Source organism: Dicentrarchus labrax, unplaced genomic scaffold (genome assembly GCF_905237075.1).
Source record: "Dicentrarchus labrax unplaced genomic scaffold, dlabrax2021, whole genome shotgun sequence".
NCBI lineage: Eukaryota > Metazoa > Chordata > Actinopteri > Moronidae > Dicentrarchus > Dicentrarchus labrax.
In genome coordinates this window covers 29,858,175-29,876,793 of record NW_026136721.1, presented here as the reverse complement: position 1 = coordinate 29,876,793, position 18,619 = coordinate 29,858,175, and the positions used below count along the sequence as shown (strand labels likewise).

General features: G+C 38.2%; 2 protein-coding genes and 1 long non-coding RNA gene across 5 annotated transcripts; 1 reads left to right on the top strand and 2 right to left on the bottom strand.

Moving 5' to 3' along the window:
• Nucleotides 1-158: 158 nt before the first annotated feature.
• si:dkeyp-75b4.8 (lipopolysaccharide-induced tumor necrosis factor-alpha factor homolog) lies at nucleotides 159-7,074 on the bottom strand. Of its 3 annotated transcripts, none has more exons than XM_051385363.1 (5): nucleotides 6,986-7,074; nucleotides 4,365-4,530; nucleotides 3,767-3,868; nucleotides 3,378-3,585; nucleotides 159-3,183 (listed from the first exon to the last, which is right to left on the bottom strand). In XM_051385363.1, exons 2-5 carry the CDS (start codon nucleotides 4,501-4,503, stop codon nucleotides 3,078-3,080), a joined length of 555 nt encoding a protein of 184 aa, XP_051241323.1. In that variant the 5' UTR covers nucleotides 4,504-4,530; nucleotides 6,986-7,074; the 3' UTR covers nucleotides 159-3,077. The 3 variants fall into 3 exon arrangements, with proteins under 3 accessions (XP_051241323.1, XP_051241324.1, XP_051241325.1); XM_051385364.1 differs by lacking the exon at nucleotides 6,986-7,074 and adding an exon at nucleotides 6,870-6,981; XM_051385365.1 differs by lacking the exon at nucleotides 6,986-7,074 and adding an exon at nucleotides 6,770-6,859.
• On the top strand, nucleotides 7,070-9,848 carry LOC127354964 (uncharacterized). The gene is made up of 2 exons (XR_007881653.1): nucleotides 7,070-7,165; nucleotides 9,372-9,848. It is a non-coding gene; the product is annotated as an uncharacterized LOC127354964 (long non-coding RNA).
• Nucleotides 9,126-17,372, bottom strand: pdia2 (protein disulfide isomerase family A, member 2). Its single transcript, XM_051385361.1, has 11 exons — nucleotides 17,015-17,372; nucleotides 16,135-16,341; nucleotides 14,500-14,633; nucleotides 14,278-14,415; nucleotides 13,157-13,273; nucleotides 12,942-13,067; nucleotides 12,630-12,824; nucleotides 12,376-12,496; nucleotides 9,670-9,848; nucleotides 9,355-9,525; nucleotides 9,126-9,267 (listed from the first exon to the last, which is right to left on the bottom strand). Exons 1-11 carry the CDS (start codon nucleotides 17,301-17,303, stop codon nucleotides 9,211-9,213), a joined length of 1,734 nt encoding a protein of 577 aa, XP_051241321.1. The 5' UTR covers nucleotides 17,304-17,372; the 3' UTR covers nucleotides 9,126-9,210.
• Between the last annotated feature and the right edge of the window lie 1,247 nt (nucleotides 17,373-18,619).

The following is an 18,619-nucleotide window of genomic DNA, read 5'->3' as shown; positions in this document are numbered from 1 at the left end:
ATCACTAATATCAAAATGCCCTTTGCCTCAACAAGGTCAAAATGGAAGCACAAAAGCACTCACACACACACACACACACACACACACACACACACACACACACGTGGTCGTATGTAAATTTCACCCACTTGCACAGATGTTGGAAATAAAGAAACTACTTCACAGTAACCAACACCATTTTTATTTCCCTATCAACATGATAGAATGATAAATAACAACATGACAACATTTTGATTAAATAGAGGAAGTTGAGTCCAACTTGGCAGGTATACAAAGCATCACACCAAAGCTGGTGCATTAATCAGTCATTGTATTGAAGTGCATAGACTCAGTAGCAGAGGCACTGAACATATCCTTCAACCACAACCTTCACCCTGTTTTCTATATCCACAGCAGAAAACATCAAGTACATATCTTGAAGGATTAGTACAACATCTCGAGAAACATGATTATTCGCTTTCTTGCAGGAGTTTAGATGAGAGGATTGACACTGGGCCCTCTTACAGCATCTGTCCGGTGGATTTGAAGCTTTATAGCTAAGGAACGCACACATACTGGCTCCGTCCAAAGGTGACAAAGTCTGCCTACCAGCATCTCTAAAGTAGGTTACCTCTCGTACAAAAACCTTGTCTCGTCAAGACACATCATTCAGACTGTAGCAGAAAAAATGCCTCAGAGTTGTACTTTATAGTGCGACGGTATATTTGTGAAAGAATTGCACAAGAATTATTAAACTGTTGGAAACGTGGCGACAAAGCCGCAATCATCTGAAGAAAATTCTATATTTACAGTAATACAAGAGATTCTACACTATTTGTTGGTATCTGCGTTCACTTATTAACAAATGCCCAACACAAAAGGCAGTTAGGGTAACTATCTTCAAAATAAACTCTTCACTAGTTGCCTGGCAACTACATGGCGACCGCAGGAAATCAATGCTAAGCTAGCTGTAGCTTCACATGTATGGACAGAAACACATGAGCGTATCAAACTTATCATCTAACTCTCAGCAAGAAAGTACGTATTTCCCCAAATGTCAAACTTTTTCTTTAACATACAAATGTGTTAAAAGGGCAACTTTTTTTTCTTTATCCATTATCATGTTTGTATTATGTTTGTCTATTGTCTGAGTTGTTTGTTGTCTTCATATGTTTGCGTAAACCAAATCTACCTGTGGGTACAAATAAAGTAACCTTGAACCTTGAACTTTGAGTCCTGAACTACTTAAAAATATTTATTTTGCTGTGACTTAGTTATGGTGGTTATTTTACCTTGGGTAAGTAATGCAAAGGTAAATTTATGACATGGAATTAAATCTAAAAATAGATATGTTATATAATCAACTGAAAATTAATAATTTAAAGACACAATCTGTATTAAGTTTACATTATTAAGTGTACACTATATAAACTAATCACAATTCATGTTATAAACCTGTGTGACTTCAGGATGAGTAAACTTTACCAAAAACATTATTATTTTAAATGTAGTCATTGTCTTTTGTACCTGTTTGTATTAAAATGTCTGGTAACAGGTTCCAATCCTGTATATTATTAGTAATATTTGGATCCCCGATTGTACTTTAAAGGCCTTGGACATCCACACAGGTGTTCATGTGCTCATGCTGAAGGTGAGCAGAGCTATAAACTGGAATTACATCAGGTCACCTATAACTTACATGTACGGTGATAAAGACGTTACAGGTGCAACAAAGCTAACAGCAGAGTGATGTAAGCAGAACAGTCTTTACACGCCCACACAGTCCTGAGAAAAGGTCTAATCCGTCACAATGATTAAAGTCACCTGTGTGGGTCTACCTCGGATGTGCAGGGCCTTTAAACAAAGAATTATGCAGAAAAATAGCATGCAGCATGTCACTGTCAATGTGTTTTCCAACAGGCTTTGTTCGCTCTAACAAAGAAAATCATGTCTGGCATTTGAGCCTTGACAAGCTGCTCCCTTCATCATCATAGTAAACATGAATGCTGTATCTGCATTAGAAAAAGAGAAATAACAAATATTTGTTCTTTTGGTATTTAAATAGAGAAAATAAAATTGTCAGATTTATGAAAAACAAAACTATTAATTGTCCCCCAGTCATCATCTTGTTCTCCATAAATGTCGTCTGTTCTCCTCTGTTTAGTCTTTTGTCTGTAATGTTATAAAGCATCCTGTCATATGCCAACGCGGGGACGGATTCTCTTCCTCCTCATCACTTTAATTAAAATCTGAACTATACATTCTTACAAAAGGTCAAAGTGCAAAACGTGTTTTTGCCTAGTTTTCTTCTGCGTAATAGAAATGCTTGTGCGCTTGTTAAGAATGCCTTAATTCAGTGTTTCTCAGTGTTCATTTTACTTCTGCTTACTATCGTGCCATCACACGTTAGCTCGTAACTAATCATGGATGTATGCGTGCGCTATGTGCAGTAACGTGACTACATAGCAGGTTGATATTGAAACAAAATATTACAGGAAATACAAAACTTATTGTAAATTATTATTATTTCAGCTATCTCCATGTGTTCATTAAACATTTTGTAGTATTTGTGATAGTATTAAAATAAACGTAATTTCTTAAAAAATATTTCTCCACATAACACCAGTGGTATACATACCATAGTTAGTGAACCAGTGCCTTAAAGTGTTCAAAAATGTGTAAAACATCTCAACCCTACCATCTGAATTGTCAGAGATGGAATATGATGAGAAAGATCATATTAAAAATTGAACAGTAAATCTTTTTGGAATCACAAAAAATACATTAAAACATTAGATTTTTGTCCTATATTGTAAAAATCAGAGTTGAGTTTGAGTTCCTGCAGATTCCAACTCTATTTTTAAAGTGAATATTGTATGAAAACATCTGTAGAACCTTCTCAAAAAGTTCCTGCTCCTCCTCTGTCCATCTCTATGTTCAGTATATGCCTGAGATGTAGCATGTGAGCAGTGAGCTATTTACATTTCTAGCTTATGACAACCAGCTTATGTATCCATATTGTGACAAAAATGTGTTACAGGTGCTATGAGATTTTGGGTGGACTGAGGACAAGAGGAGCCTTATTAATCCTGACAGTGTCATCTTGTGTATGTGTGCAGATGTTCTCCACACTGGGGGCAGGAATGATGTGCATCTTGTAGGCCATGTACCATGAACGGAATCAGACAGCAGCCACAGATCAACCTGATGCAGAGACAGAACAGATGAAGCTTTAGTTAAAGCTGCTTTAGTGCTCTGATGTTCAATACTCATGCATGTGTGTGTGTGTGTGTGTGTGTTTGTGTGTGTGTGTGTGTGTGTGTGTGTGTGTGTGTGTGTGTGTGTGTGTGTGTGTGTGTGTGTGTGTGTGTGTGTGTGTGTGTGTGTGTTTGTCTCACCCCATCACTGTGAGAAGGAAACACATGCACCAGGCAGCCCTCCCAGGCAGGTATGTGACTTTAGTGGTGACAATGTGGTGGCAGTGTGGGCAGCGTACCAAACCAGGGGCGTCTCTCAGATATGTCACTGTGATAGGAACAGGCTGCGGCTGCGTCACAACGACTACTGGCTGAGTTTGTCTGCTACTGACAGACGGCGTTACGCCAACTGAAATACAGAGGGGAAGCAAAGACGTGGATATCAGGAACAAAATGAGGAGCAAATTCAAAATTGTTTTTTACCTGCTCTGTTGGTTGGTGTGTGTGTGTGTGTGTGTGTGTGTGTGTGTGTGTGTGTGTGTGTGTGTGTGTGTGCTATTAAAGACCAATAGGAAAGATAAAGTTAACACCTTGTATAGGTGGATGGATTATGAGTCCAGTGTTTTGTGGATGAGCAGCAGTTGGCACCCGGGGCGGAGTCAGGACAGGAAAAGGATCTGGCTGGTTTGTAACTGGAAGAAAGAAAGAAAGAAAGAAGAAATAAAGAAAATGTAAAAAAGTAAAGTACGTACACATTAAGTCGGTCATTTGTAAATCTTTCTCTCTCCTTTCTGTGCAGACTACAACAGTATTTATACATCCTAAAACAGCTGCTTTAGTGTTTCAGAGTGAGATGAGCTTTCAGAGGAGCAGTGAGGGTTTGAGTGCCAGTGAAGTAAAGAACATAATCTATAGTCGCCTCTAACTTTTAACCTATGATCTGCCATTTTAGATCCCATTATAGACAAATACATCATTAATGTGTCATTAGTGTGTATTTCTGTCCACAACTTTGTCTGAGTAGACTTGTATCATTGTTTTTGAAAAGCTCAGTTTACTCTATCCACATTAAAACACAGCTTTAGTGTGGACAGAGGACCAAAACAGAGAAACAAAAGATGCATTCTCAGCCGGCTCAGTGTGAATGAATTCTCAGTACTACCTGATGAGTTGTGAATCTTATCTTACTTGCTTCCCCATAGGTGGGAGGAGGTGTTGAGGGGGAGGAGAGGGAGGCGTCGTAGGAGGGGGGAGGAGGTATGTTGAATACTTGTGCGCTCAGAGCAGGAGGGTGGAGACGGGACTCCTCATACGAAGGGGGTTCCATCAGAAGATCATCTAGTCAAACAGGAAGCTGGTGATGAAGAGGAGATCATTCAAATGTAACGCTTGCTGGTTTTTAGTGTAATAAAACCTACATTTTCCATTATTGTTATGTACATTATTCCTTCAAAGAGGTTTTATTTTTGCTCATTCTTAACCTTGGTAGCAGTAGTTTGACAAAATTATCTTCACTCAATGTCATGTGACATTTTCAGCCGCATCGCACAGCCTTCATCAGAGGATGTTTTTTTACTGAGACGGTTCAGTTGTCAAGAGACAGAATGAAGGCCAGAAACAGACAACATAAAGCATCAGCATCCGTGGGGAAGGAGTCATAGTAAATGAGGAGTCAGTGGACGATAAGAGAAAGGTCAAGGAGGCCAATCACATCCATACTGACCACAGACCTCCGCCCCCCCTTCAGTCACATGATCATAATCGAATGTTCACTCTATTGAAAACTGAGCAAACTCTAATGAAGACTGTGAGATGAAGTTGAAATTCTCAGACAAAGCTAGCAAGTAGACCTTGAGGAGGCTTTAATGTCAAAATATGAACGACCCTATCTACATTTGTTGTGTTTGTCCCTTCAGGACTACTGTAGAAACATGGCAGTTCAACACTGCAGCCTCCATGGAAGGCCACCTGCAGCGACTGTAGATAAGGCTCATTCTAAGGTAACGAAACAGCAACAATCCTTATTTTCAGGTGATTATACGCCAATGAAGAAGATTTCTGTCAATAGTGTGTAAATGTTACAAACTGGATCTGAATGAATATTTTTATCAAACAGGTTTTTTGTGTAGATCCAGATCCCCATTTAACTATTGCACTTAAATGAATATTATCAGGAACATGTATCCTGAGTGATGTTTATCTGGACCTAGTTACAGATTCAGTATTTAGATTTTCTATTGTTATTGGTATGTGCCCCATTAAGTGCTTTCTGCTTCTACAATATGGCATTTTCCTAATGTGTACCTAGTGTAATGTATTGTTCTTACCTGAGTACATTTACACAAGTGCTTTATACATCACTAGATCTTTAGTTACGAGTTACCTCAGATTTTTTAAATGCTCTTTCTGTCCCGTGAAAACCACGTATCTCCAGATTTGGTGATTTTAAATGTTTCTGATAAACTGAAGGATTAAAAGTTCCTTTAAAGGTTGAGAAAATGCTCATATTCTTAAGATAAAAAAAGCTAAAGCTCATGAAAAGATGTCTTTGTGGTTCTCACAGGACAGCTATGTTACAAAACATATGATGATCTTTTATATAATATGATGCATTGCTGTAGATTAAACAGTAAAGTAATTAAAATTAGAAAAACCATAAAGATCCACAGTAGTAAAATACAGCATACACATTAATGCAGCAGTAATATTAATCCAAAACATCACATATAATAATCAAACACTGACAGGAACCATTCACTGCAGAATGACAATTTTTTATAACATTTAGCTGATCTTTACATAGTTTTAGTTACGTTTTAAATGCACTACTGTTAACTTGCTGTGTAGTATGAGTAAAGGATCTGAATACTTCCTCCTCGCTGCTGATCTGTATTATCACCACCATCTCTAACTGCGAACACTGCTTCTTTTTTCACCAGCCCAGTGCGTATGAGGACACTGAAGTCAGTGAATCAGTGTTTAAATACTGTAGCTACTGTGAACATACACTTGTGTTTATGTACTTAAAGCTGAGTGATGTTCACACTGCTGCAGCTCTGCAGTTCCTGGTATAATCTCCTCCCTGTACTACTAGATATTAGACAATAGAGAGGCACACTTTTACTAGGAACTTTTACCAGAGCAGCTGAGGTTTAAAGGGACAGTGTCAAAACAACATTATAGTATAGATAGTACAAGTAGATATCTTGTACATTTCTTTACTATACTTACACAGTGTGCTGCTATGTTATTCTCAATTACTTTCAAAGTTGAAATGTAAAACTCCAAAAATATGGACAGTTTCAACTTATTTTCCATAGAATAAGTGATTTTTATATTAATAATATATATATATAAATACAGAGTAGAATGTCAGCTCAAATGATTTCACTCTCATTAAGTTACTGTAAAGCTTTTTTTAACTATGCCACACTCACTATTAGCTTAACCCAGTTCAAATGCTCACACTCTTACTATAAGTTAAAAATAACACAGTGTCATTATAGCACAGGTAATGCTGAATCATGTGATCCCACTTCACTGCTTCTCCGCAATTGTCACCTAAAACCAACTGTATCAGCCATTAAACACACCTGCTTAATGCAGCCAAGTAATTCTAGCTCACATGGGACTGTTCTCTTATGTAAACAAGATACATGCAAGACTGAGTATCGGATCCAAACAAGCACAGACCTGCCTCCGCCATAAATAAACTACAAAGAAATACTGCTTGCAAAGAGTATAGCTTGTGTCCTCCTTCACTAATTTAACAGCGGGATGTGTGAGATATATCAGAGCAGTGGTCTTACCTTGGACAAATGAGGAAGCTCGGCTGGCGGGAGGAAGCGCGTATCATGTTGGTGACATCACAGCCTGTTGAACCTGTTTTCTCTGGAATTAGAAACATTTAACTCTCCCACAGGCTGAAAACCAACCCTCTTTACCTGTATCCCTCATACAAACTCACCTTCTTCACGCGCCTCATTCAGGTGAGTTTACAGCCACCTGTTTCCTAAATGTTGTCATCCTCTATTTACAGTAACACTTTATTTACAGTAAAGCAATTACCAAGATGTAACATAGTCATATCTGCTATATTTGCTTTGCATATATATATATATATTCTTTTATTAGAAAAATAACATAGAATCAAGTATGTGAATATGTGTGAAACCTCACAAGTGAATGTCACAAACATAAATATATGTGTTATATGTATGTATATGTTGGTCCAATGAGAGTAGTTTGCTCTGAAACCCTTTACTTTAACCACCCCATTCACCATTTATAACCAATAAACACTGAATAAACAGCTTATAAAACACCATAATCTATTTGTTCACCATGGAGCCCCAAAGTGTTCAATACAGAATAAATAACTAAACAATTATGAAATATGAATATCACATAAAACAACAATAATTTGTTCAATTCATTTTTATTTTCAAACGCCTGTTTTATTTAAAGTCACTTTTAATTTCCTAATGTTCCACTTTTTATGGCAGTGAGTCACTGCCGTCTCACCTTTCAGACAGTAACGTCACCTCTTAAGCTACAATCTCAACAACTGCTACTTAATTTAACTGTTTATTTAGTTAGAGTTATGCTAGTAGAGGCTGATGTAGCAGAGATAAGGAACAGGAGCAGTCTGGTCACAGCTTTCTACTTTCTAACTCCACACCTCTGAATATTTTTCATTTTCAAACTTGTAGTTTTGAGCATCAAGTGACATGAGCATGCTGATGTAAGCATTTAGCTAAAGTACAGCCTCACAGTGTGTGTACTGATACTCACACTGTAATTGCAGTATGTTTTAATTACCATTCATACATAATGTATCTGTCTTTTGTATTTTTGTTTTGTTCAGTGTTGTTTTAACACTGCAACACCAATGCACATTTAACTGAATATCAAGGATAACACAAGAACAGGACTTATTTCCATTGTGGTCGTTGTTGTAGTTAAATGTTGTGCAGGTGTGTTGGTGTGGAGATAGTGTGGTACGACATTAGTGGCATATAAAAGCACAAAAAACAACAACATACTTGACCAGGTATTATTCTGACAACACTTCATTTTAAACTAAAACTGGTCCAGTTTTGCCTTATACATCAGTGGGACATTGTAGACTTTTAGGAACCTTATTCCAAACTTAAGCAATAGAGCGTCTAATAAAGCGTTGTATCCATCTGGATTGTGTCAGATTAACTACACAGGACCTGGTGTTGTTCCTTTTAACTTTAAATCTCTTTCTATTCTGCATATTGTCCCCTCGTAATTGTTTTTTCACTCGTACAAGACACAATAATGTTGACTTTTATGGCACAAGATCATAAAACTGTTGGATTAATTCAGTGTTTATCAAATGGGGGTACGTTTACCCCTAGGGGTAGTCTGGAGTACTGCAGGGGGTCACGACATAAAATGTCATGTATAATTTATGAAATACAATAAGTTCAATAAAAAAATCTAAACGTAAGTTTGATAAACCACATTTTATATTCAATATTATTATGTTCAGTGCAATCGTTATCTGCCACAAACTGTTAACTGTAGTTGCCTCCCCGCCACCGAGAATGACGAAGATCCTCAACTCGTGTTTCTCACTACATTAACAAAGAACCGCCAAATACAACTACAATGTCGTCTAAGTGTTGTTGCATGATAACAAAAAATTGTTTAGTGATGATTCTAAACATTTGAAATGAAGCATTTAAGTGTTTTTCCTTCAAAATCAGACACTGATGGTGCAGCGCTGTGTTGTACATCTTTATATATATTTGTATCAAACATGTTTTGGTCAGGGGTTACTTCACATATCACATAACTGTCTTGTATAATAAACTTATTTATGTTTTTCGTCACACTGAAAATCTCTATGTAACTGACTTGATATAAGTAATCAGGAACTGAATGTTAGAAAATCAAATCAGGTGAACACAGAACATCTTTATGTTTGTAACCCAAATTAATTTTATTAAGAAAAATTGGAAGACGCTAGGTTGATCCTGATTGGCCAGAAAACAAAGTGACATCACAGCTCATCTTTATTTGTTTTGTTGGTCGGTACCTCTTCAGACTCACCAGCCTCCTGAAAGAGAGGAAGACAGCATGAGAGAGTGGTGAATAGATTTATATCTACAGGAAACATATATAAAGTAGTAGTAAAAATACAAACCTTGCTATCATCACCAGCCTCGTCGTCTTCCTCGTCATCATCATCATCATCATCATCATCATCATCATCATCCTTGTCGTCCTCATCAGTTGCCGCCTGGGGCAACACTCCTCCACCATCCAGGAACTTGGACATGGTCTCCAGATCCCTGTTTCCAGTGTAGTCGACCACCTAAAGGACAACAAAGGAGGAAGAGGCAGAGAGAAAAAGGATAAGTGGGATAATAAAATAGTAATAATATTAAAAAGCTCCTTACAAAAATCATTGTACGTCTGTAAGGGGAACGTGTGTGTGTGTGAGTGTGTGTGTGTGTACCTCTTTGTCACCAGCTGGGTAGTATTTGAGTGTTGGGAATCCTTCAACAGTGACAGACTCCACCTCGTTGGCTGTGGCGTCCATCTTGGCTATGATGATGTCTTCGTGGTCGGCGTACTTTTCACCCAGCTGATCCCAGATGGGAGTCAGTTCCTTACAGTGTCCACACCATGGAGCATCTACACACACACGCAAAGGGCACATCTGGTAACTGGTTTTATATCAGTGGGTTTCCTGAAGTCTACACTGCAAAGTATTATAATATTATAAGTTATTTCAACATAAAAACCAGGTTTCTCTGCTTTATTCAACTTTTTTTTTCCAACTAGAGGGATGGTTTCCGGCAAGGTATTAGACCAAATACAATGCAAGCTCAGAATCATGTTATTAATGCAACATTTTAGGTCATGAATGATGGAAAAACATTCCCATATCGGCTGCTGGTTTCATCACATGTCTGCCAAATATAATGTTAGTTGTCTAATGTTGAGCAGCGGTTGTATTATTGCAAAGTTGAGGGTCACACAATCCTGTGCACGGTTTATATATACTGTTTATATGTATACAGCGCAGTATCTATAGATCTCTCTAGATCTCGAGTTGACAAAGTTAGTATCGCCCTTGTTTCTTCAACAGAAAGCCAGTGGTAATAGTTTGCAAGGGAGCGAGTACAAACAAAACACAACTGGACTGTAAAGACGAACCAGTGAGTAGATCGGTCTCTGTGTTCAGTGTGCTGACGTTTTAATGTTCCCAGGAGTGCTAACAGGCTAACTTAGTTCTGGGTTTTAGGACTCATTCCTGCGTGTTGAATTGTCTTGTATAATGACCTTCGGCTTATGAGGCCTCCATGTAAAGTCTATCTATCTATCTATCTATCTATCTATCTATCTATCTATCTATCTATCTATCTATCTATCTATCTATCTATCTATCTATCTATCTATCTATCTATCTATCTATCTATCTATCTATCTATGTCTGTTTGCTTTTTCAGGCCCTTTCATACATTTAACTCCAGGTACATCAGAGCTTTCCAAACAGATTGATTACATGAATATTAATGATACGTATAAGTTGGAAACTGGTGATATTAGTGTTGCCTGTATGATGAAAAGTCTGCATGAGCTCACTGTCTGTATCCAAAATCAGTCCGTCCCTTTGACATATGTCATAATATGTTGTTAATTTAATGTTAATTTACAACAGTAAGTTGTTTTAGGGGAAATGTTTTAATACATTTTAAGTGAGTATAATTATAATCATCATAGGTTGTCATTTGTCATGTTTGATTTGTTGCCAAGCTTCAGCGAGGCTTACATAATACGAACCGGTCTCAGGACAAGACCCAGGAGAGAGGAGGGTGGAGAGCTGCTGATGAAAGCAGGGAGGAACTTTCTGTTGAGACTGTGATGAACGATGAATAACAACCTTAGTTCAGTTTTTAGAACCAATTGTTTGGCTGCAGGCTATTTGAGCTCACTGGGTTCAGTTAAGCTTTTTCTTCTTGTTGGTATTCAAGGCATTTTGTGTATGTTGTGGCCTAATAACAAAACATTTTACCAATACTGCCTGTGCTGTGACATAGTCCATTAGAAAGCACGTAGGCAGTGATTTCAGACTCAGAGTTTTTAAAACAATATAATTTGATGAGTTAGTGAAAAGTGATAAATTTAACTCATAATTTAAAGGACCATTGTGTAGGATTTTGTGACATCTAGCAGTTAAATTGCAGATTGGAACCATTTGAATACAGCTCAGCCTTATACAAGTGTGCAGGGGCAGATCTTGAAGGGTGGCAACCCTTAAAAAATGCCTGGTCACCACAGAATTTTGTCAAATGCTGTCAAATTTAACAAATTTAGATTAATTAAAAAAAAAAAAAAAACATGTCAGAAACAGACATTTATTAGTGATAGCTTTAAGTTCAATGAATGAATTTGGGAAAAAATATCTGAAGATTTGGAAATAAAACAATTTACTGATTCCTAAATCCACCTTTAGATATTTCTATTCAATGCTTTACTAATGTGCCACAGTAATGTAATGTTTTTGAGTTCAAATATCTTCATTTGAGGTCTTTTCCAAGCAAATATTGACATGTATAATTAAATCGGAATATATTACTGCTTCTATTAAAGTTTCTGTGCCACCCTTGTGCCACCACATGAATATTTCTCCCTGTAACTGTGTAGGAGAAGGCAAAATGTGAAAGGTCCTATCTAGAGCCAGTGTTTGCATTGTCTGTTCTTGGCCGTTCAAAACATTTCAGGTGATTATATGTTAATGAAATTATATCTGAGGAGCTAATGCTGAAATAGTTTGAAAAAGGAAACAGCATATTCAAAATTCACTGTTTGATTAAGTTTCATCAGTGCTTCCCAACCTTTTTCCTTCAAGGACCCCCTTTCTATGATTAAACTGAAGTTCTGACTAAGTGACATATTTTATGGAGCGATTCGGATGAATTTCAATCATAGATTAGTTTTCTTGATATTTTTAATTTGTCAAAATTGAAGCTTCTTAAAATGTTCTTACATTCCTTAAAATCAAGAAGTCTTTGCGACCCCCACATGAAGCTTTGTTGACCCCTAGTAGTGGTCCTGACCCCAAGGTTGGGAACCACTGAGTGTGATGATAAAAGATGAGTGGATGTCATTAAAGTCTTTACAGTATAAACTCAGGCAGGCAGACAAACTGACTTACAAAACTCCACAAAGACGTTCTTTGTCGAGTCCAAAGCAACAGACTCAAAATTCTTCCCCACCAGGACCTTGACCGGTCCTTTATCCCAGTCCTCTGGGATCTCCTCAGACCGATAGTAGGGCTGCACCACAAAAACAAGACAAAAAACTGGCTTTATTACTGCTGTGTGACTGACTATGAAACAGGTGCATGTGTGTGTGTGTGTGTGTGTGTGTGTGTGTGTGTGTGTGTGTGTGTGTGTGTGTGTGTGTTACCTTGGCAACACCATCCACAACCTCCTGACACAGCTGTGCCAGTGACTTTGCTGTGAGGTCCCCGGCAGTAACGGTGAACTTCTTTCCTGTCTCCATGTTGATGACACGTGTAGTCGGGGCATCACTCTCGGACACGCCAAAGTAATTCAGCACATGAGAAATGGCTTGTGTCACGTCGATCACAATGAACAGCATCTACAAAACATAAAAGACAAAGACAATAAGGTTAAATTAAGTTTTATGTGTCTCTTTGACTGACTTTGTTTTACAGACACACACACACACACACACACACACACACACACACATCACCTTGCCCTTGAACTGTTTGGCAACTGTCCTAGATTCGTCCAGGAGGGCTGTCTGACTCTCCACAGAGGAGTTGATGAACAGCAGGCTGTGCAAACGGATGCTAGAGGTGAAGATCTTATCTGCAGTCTGCAAAAACAAACATAGAATGATTTGAATATGATTTTACATTTAATTTTAATTTTGTAATCGTGTGTGTGTGTCTGTGTTTGTGTTACCTCCTGGCTAAAAGGGATGATCAGTTCCAGACTGTTTTCCTTGATGAATGTGGTCAGATTTTGTTTGTCCAGTTTCCCCTCTTCTGACAGCGCGAAGTCTGCTCTGCCGTCATCAAACTAACAAACACACACACACACACACACACACACACACACACACACACACACACACACACACACACACACACACACACACACACACAGACACACACACACATACATTTGTTTTAATCAACTTATGTAGACCTAAATGTAACCTCCTAACCTAATGTAGCTCTGGAACAATAAGTTAATAAATCGATATGTCACCATTAGATGAAACAGACATTAAACAAGATACAATTCACAAGATAACAAATCAGACAACGTGTGTAATTGATATAAGTAAATATACCAAAAAGCTCCTGTTGCCTTTCTCTTGCATCACTGAAAATGATTCGACTGATAGTAAAAGGATAAAACAAGCAACCTTCGGCACCTCCAAATATGATCTGATGTTGTCGTAAACCAAACATAAACATAAATCCCATTACAAAAATAATCAGAAAACACAAAGACAGATTTAATCCAACACGGGACGACGACAAACAAAGAAATAAAAATAAATAAAAACAAACTATAAATAGGATTTAATCCACGGATGGATTATGAGACAATGGGCCCCTGGCACAGACACGTAAAAAGGCCTCCCACCCCTCCCACATACAAGACACAACAGACACAAACTACAGCCGTGTTGTTTTGTTTTTGTGTCTCTTTGTAGTTGCTTTGACTGACTTTCCAACAAGAAATATTTAATATAATTTAATTCTATTATGGTCTTGGCAATTATGATGGGCTTCCCTCCTATTTTGACATTGTATTGAATAAACAATGAATCAATTAATTGAAATAATAACCATACAGATTTATCAATAATAAAGTAAGATAATCTGTTTATAGAAGTCAGAATCATCTAAATAACCTCACCTTTCTATCATTGTGAGGACATGACAAAGGAACACACTGTATACACTATCTCTTGACACTAGATGGCAGCAAAGCTAACATCATTACAGCTGCTTTGCTCTTGGTAGTTCCTCTCTATAAAACTCTCAGTTGGTATCAGAACACGTTCGTACCTTTTTGAAGAGCACCACTGAGTTGGCTTTTACTTCATACTTCTGGAAAACCTCAGGACTTGCTGACACAGCAAACTCCGTGTCCACCACATCCAAAGCAACCTCCTTGAACACCTTGGCCGCTTTGCCTTCCAGACTCTAATATGGGTATGAATCAACATATAAATATAAATGTGTGATTTTATTATTTATTAGTATGAGAGATAAAGTAGGTAAACGTACATCAAAGAATCCAACGACAGCGATCTTATGGGAATCAATGAACTGAGCTGCAGAGTCTGCAGAGTCGAGCACTGGAGCACCTGGGCCTGCACGACGCTTCATCCACTGGATTATTCCCTCCACTGACCTCTTACCTGGAAAACATACAAACATGTGTGACGTAAAGCCATGTCAGAGTCATTTCAGGTGCTTTAACACAAGAAGTAAAATAATAAGACAACAAAAGTAATAAAAACATGCACACATATGTTGATTCAGACTTGATTCAGAGGTGTGAGTGAAGGAACATTTAACACGAACATCGAACTGTGAACATGTAGGGTAAACACACACACACACACACACACACACACACACACACACAAACACACATTATACACTACGCTCAGAAAGTCAGCAACTAAAGGTGCATACTGTAAAAGAGCATTAAAGGAACATTTCAGAGCAGATGGATTCAACTCTGAACGTTATGTATAAAGTTACAGAGCCAGGAGATGGTGAACTTAGTTTAGCATAAAGATTGAAAACATGTACTACTCTAATACTCTTATTTCTTGCCCAGAGTTATACCACTATAGTTTGAATGCTAAATATTAAGCTACATGCCAACAGCCAGTTATCTTATTATAGCATACAGACTGGAAACCAAGTGCATCTCTCCAGTGTTTAAAAACATACCTACCATCACTTCATTTTACTAGCTAGAGGAATTTGACTTCTCTTAATCACTTCCTTTCTTAGAGGCATTATTTGAGTATATAGAGGATTGATACCACTTTCATGTCTGAGAATGGTATTAATCATCTCATAAATCATAAATTATACAATAAAATACAGTTGATTTGCACAGTCGAACATTCAAGACAAAAAAATGGTTGATTCAGTTAAATAACTGATATAAAAAAGACAGCAGACAGGTTCAGCAGTGCAGGTTAACACACACACACACAAACACACACACACACACAAACACACACACACACACACACACACACACACACACACACACACACACACACACACACACACACACACACACACACTCTAGGCTCTGTCATTACATAGATACGTACACATGGTTGTGAATCTGAAAGACAGCAGCTTTCCCAGTGGAGCCTACAGTTCATTTATCTGTGTGTCCTCATGCAGTTAGTTCCCAAACTTTTTCCTTAAGGGACTCTTTTTCTATCATTTAGTAAACTGACGACCCCTAAATTAAGTGACATATTTTATGGATAACTGATATTATATTAAAAACTGTACAATGAACCCAAATAGTGAACAGTAACTGCAAGAAGGGTGATTTGGATGAATTCTGAGCAGATTATTTATAGTTTATGGAACTTTTTATACAAATCTCTTTGTATTATGTATTTTTAAAACTTCTTTAACAATCATAAATACTTAATAGGCTTCTTTTTAGACAGATTCAGTGATTTCTTGTAACTGACGCTTGACCATTATTCTATTAGACATTTACTTAACAACTGACTTTACTTTACTTTTCTTCACAGATATAGTCCTACTGTGTATATTTTTAAAGTTTCCTAGCACGTCTTAAAATCAAGAAGGCCTTGTGACCCCCTCTATGAACTTTGGTGACTCCTTGTGGGGGTCCCGTGTGTGTGTGTATACCAGTGAAGTCGACGGGCTGCTTGCGGTCTCCATCGATGAACAGCTTCAGAGTGGGGAAGCTTCCGATGTCAAACTCGTCAGCCAGCTCCCTGTCGTCTATGGCGTCCAATTTGGCCAACCGCATCACAGGTTCCTCCTTCTTCAGTTTCCCTGCAGCCTCTGCATACACTGGCTCCAGCTGCTTGCAGTGACCACACCAGGGAGCATCTACACACAAATGCACACATAGATAGTTAATCTCTTTTTTAGAAACACTGGAAATCAACCAAAGCGGCAGACATGCTCTCCTCCACAGGCCTCTGTTCTGTCCAGTTCTTTGTGTTGCTCCTATCAGCAGCACATGCAGAGATACACATGGAAATAAGCCGCTGATAGCAGCAGTGGCAGTTGGGCCCAGCTTTTCTCCCCTTTGCTCGTTTCCGTGTCGTGACCTCTCCACTCGCAGTGCTGAGCTCATCTGTGGGAGAGTTGAACCAAGAGAACATCTGGACAAGGAGAGGCCACATGTATGCACGTTTGTAAGATAACGTCTCCGTGCTCATGAGGGCTTCAACGGAAAGCAGTGGAGGAAAGCAATTTTACTTTTACTTAGTGAGTTATTCCTGACGTTTTGGTAATACACCATGGTCTTCTTTAGGAAAGTACACATCTGTGACACCTTATAACACAAACTGGTCAATCATAATCCATTTCAGCCCAACATATGTTGTCACTGATGTTTGTTGCACTAAAGAGCAACACAAACATCATATATATTGTCTCAAAAAAGTAATTAGAAAGAGTTTAATGTCACCTCTCGGGCACAAAAGTGTTAATTTATCATTCGCAGTGATCACTTCCCTGTTTGTACATCAGATATAATTCATTAATGTCCACTTACAGAATTCGACCAGTAAATACTGATTCTCGCTGAGAGCTCTGGCAAAGTTGTTGATGTGGAGAACCATCACATCTTGCTCCTCCTCTATCTCTGTTGTTTTCTCTTTCTTTGGTGCCCCTTTGGTTTCCTCCTTCTCCTCTTCTGTGTCTCCTGGAGTCTCTTCTGCTGATGTCTCTTCTTGTGTTTCTTCCTGTTTGTCAGTGTCGGCGTCTGTGTCATTGGCCTGGATGCAGGAGACCCACAGCAGCAGGCCCAGCAGAGTTATGGACAAAAGCGTGCGTGTCCTCATGTTGGCGTTTTGTGTCTGAGTTGCTCTGGTACCTCCACTCAGGTATGGGACCCACAGAACATGCGTCACTGAAAGTTTGTACCTTTTATGTGTGCAAGATGGAGAGTGTGTGTCGAAATTTAACTGGCCTTCCCGCTCATCCAATCAGACGGTGCAAACTGCGGAGGACTCTTTCCAGTCTAAACCAATCAAATGGTGCCCTGTAGATTCCGAATTTGGAAAAAACCGCACAGTTAAGACCTCATCACTGATTCTCCTCTTTATCTTTCTTACTTCCCTTATTCATCTTTTTGTTATTTCTTTATTTTATTATTATTTTCGTCGTTGTCTTTAGCTTTCAGACTCCGTCACCTACCAGATGGTAGCATGTGTGCTTTAATTTTTTGCTCCACTCTCTTATCAGACCCTCATTTACCTAAAAACACTGATAGCATAGTAATTATGTGGATTTCTAGCTCCCTCTCTTCCTCACTTTTTATCTTGTTATTACTGTTTACTTAAACTACAGCAAACACTCTCCCTTTTTTTCTCCTTTAAACATCTCATCGACACATCACTGCATGGTACGTGTTGGTGCAGGGAAGGTTATATATTTGAATCCCCTTTAAAGGGTCAGTTAACCAAAATTAGTGGCGTCGGGTCATGCTGATCGTTTGTACTGATGTCTGCCTCAACTACTCAAAACAAAAGAGGTAAAAGTGAATAATCTCATCACAAAGGTTCAGTTAGTAGCTGCTTTCAATTACACCACATGATCTTCCTCAGCAGATAGAGTTTGTCCAGTTGACATGGAATTGTAAACATTAAAACAAATAATAATTTAAAGTATTCTAAGGACTTATTTTTCATGTTGGCTCAGAAGTTGAGATTGAAAGTCAATTCTTGAACCACCAAAAATTCCTTTTAGTATCTGAACCTTTTTAAAGGTCCCGTGTGTAGGATTTAGTGGCGTCTAGCAGAGTAGTCCCTCGCTTCACCCTCCCCTTCTGAGCACAAAGAAGAAACTAAAGTGGCTGTGAAACAAGCGATAAATGCAAACGCTCCTATCAAGAGCCAGTGTTTAGTTTGTCCATTCTGGGCTACTGTAGAAACATGGTGGTTTCATAGAAGCCAACCTGCAACGTCTGTAGATATAAAAGGATTATTCTAAAGTCACAAAAACACAATGATTCTTATTTTCATGTGACTATACACCAATGAAAACATAGTATTTATATTTTCTTCCTAAATATGTGAAAAAATGCACTGCAAAAAAATAAATCTGTCCTTTTAAGTAATTTCTGTGTGTCATTCATTCCTCAGAAACAAAAACAACT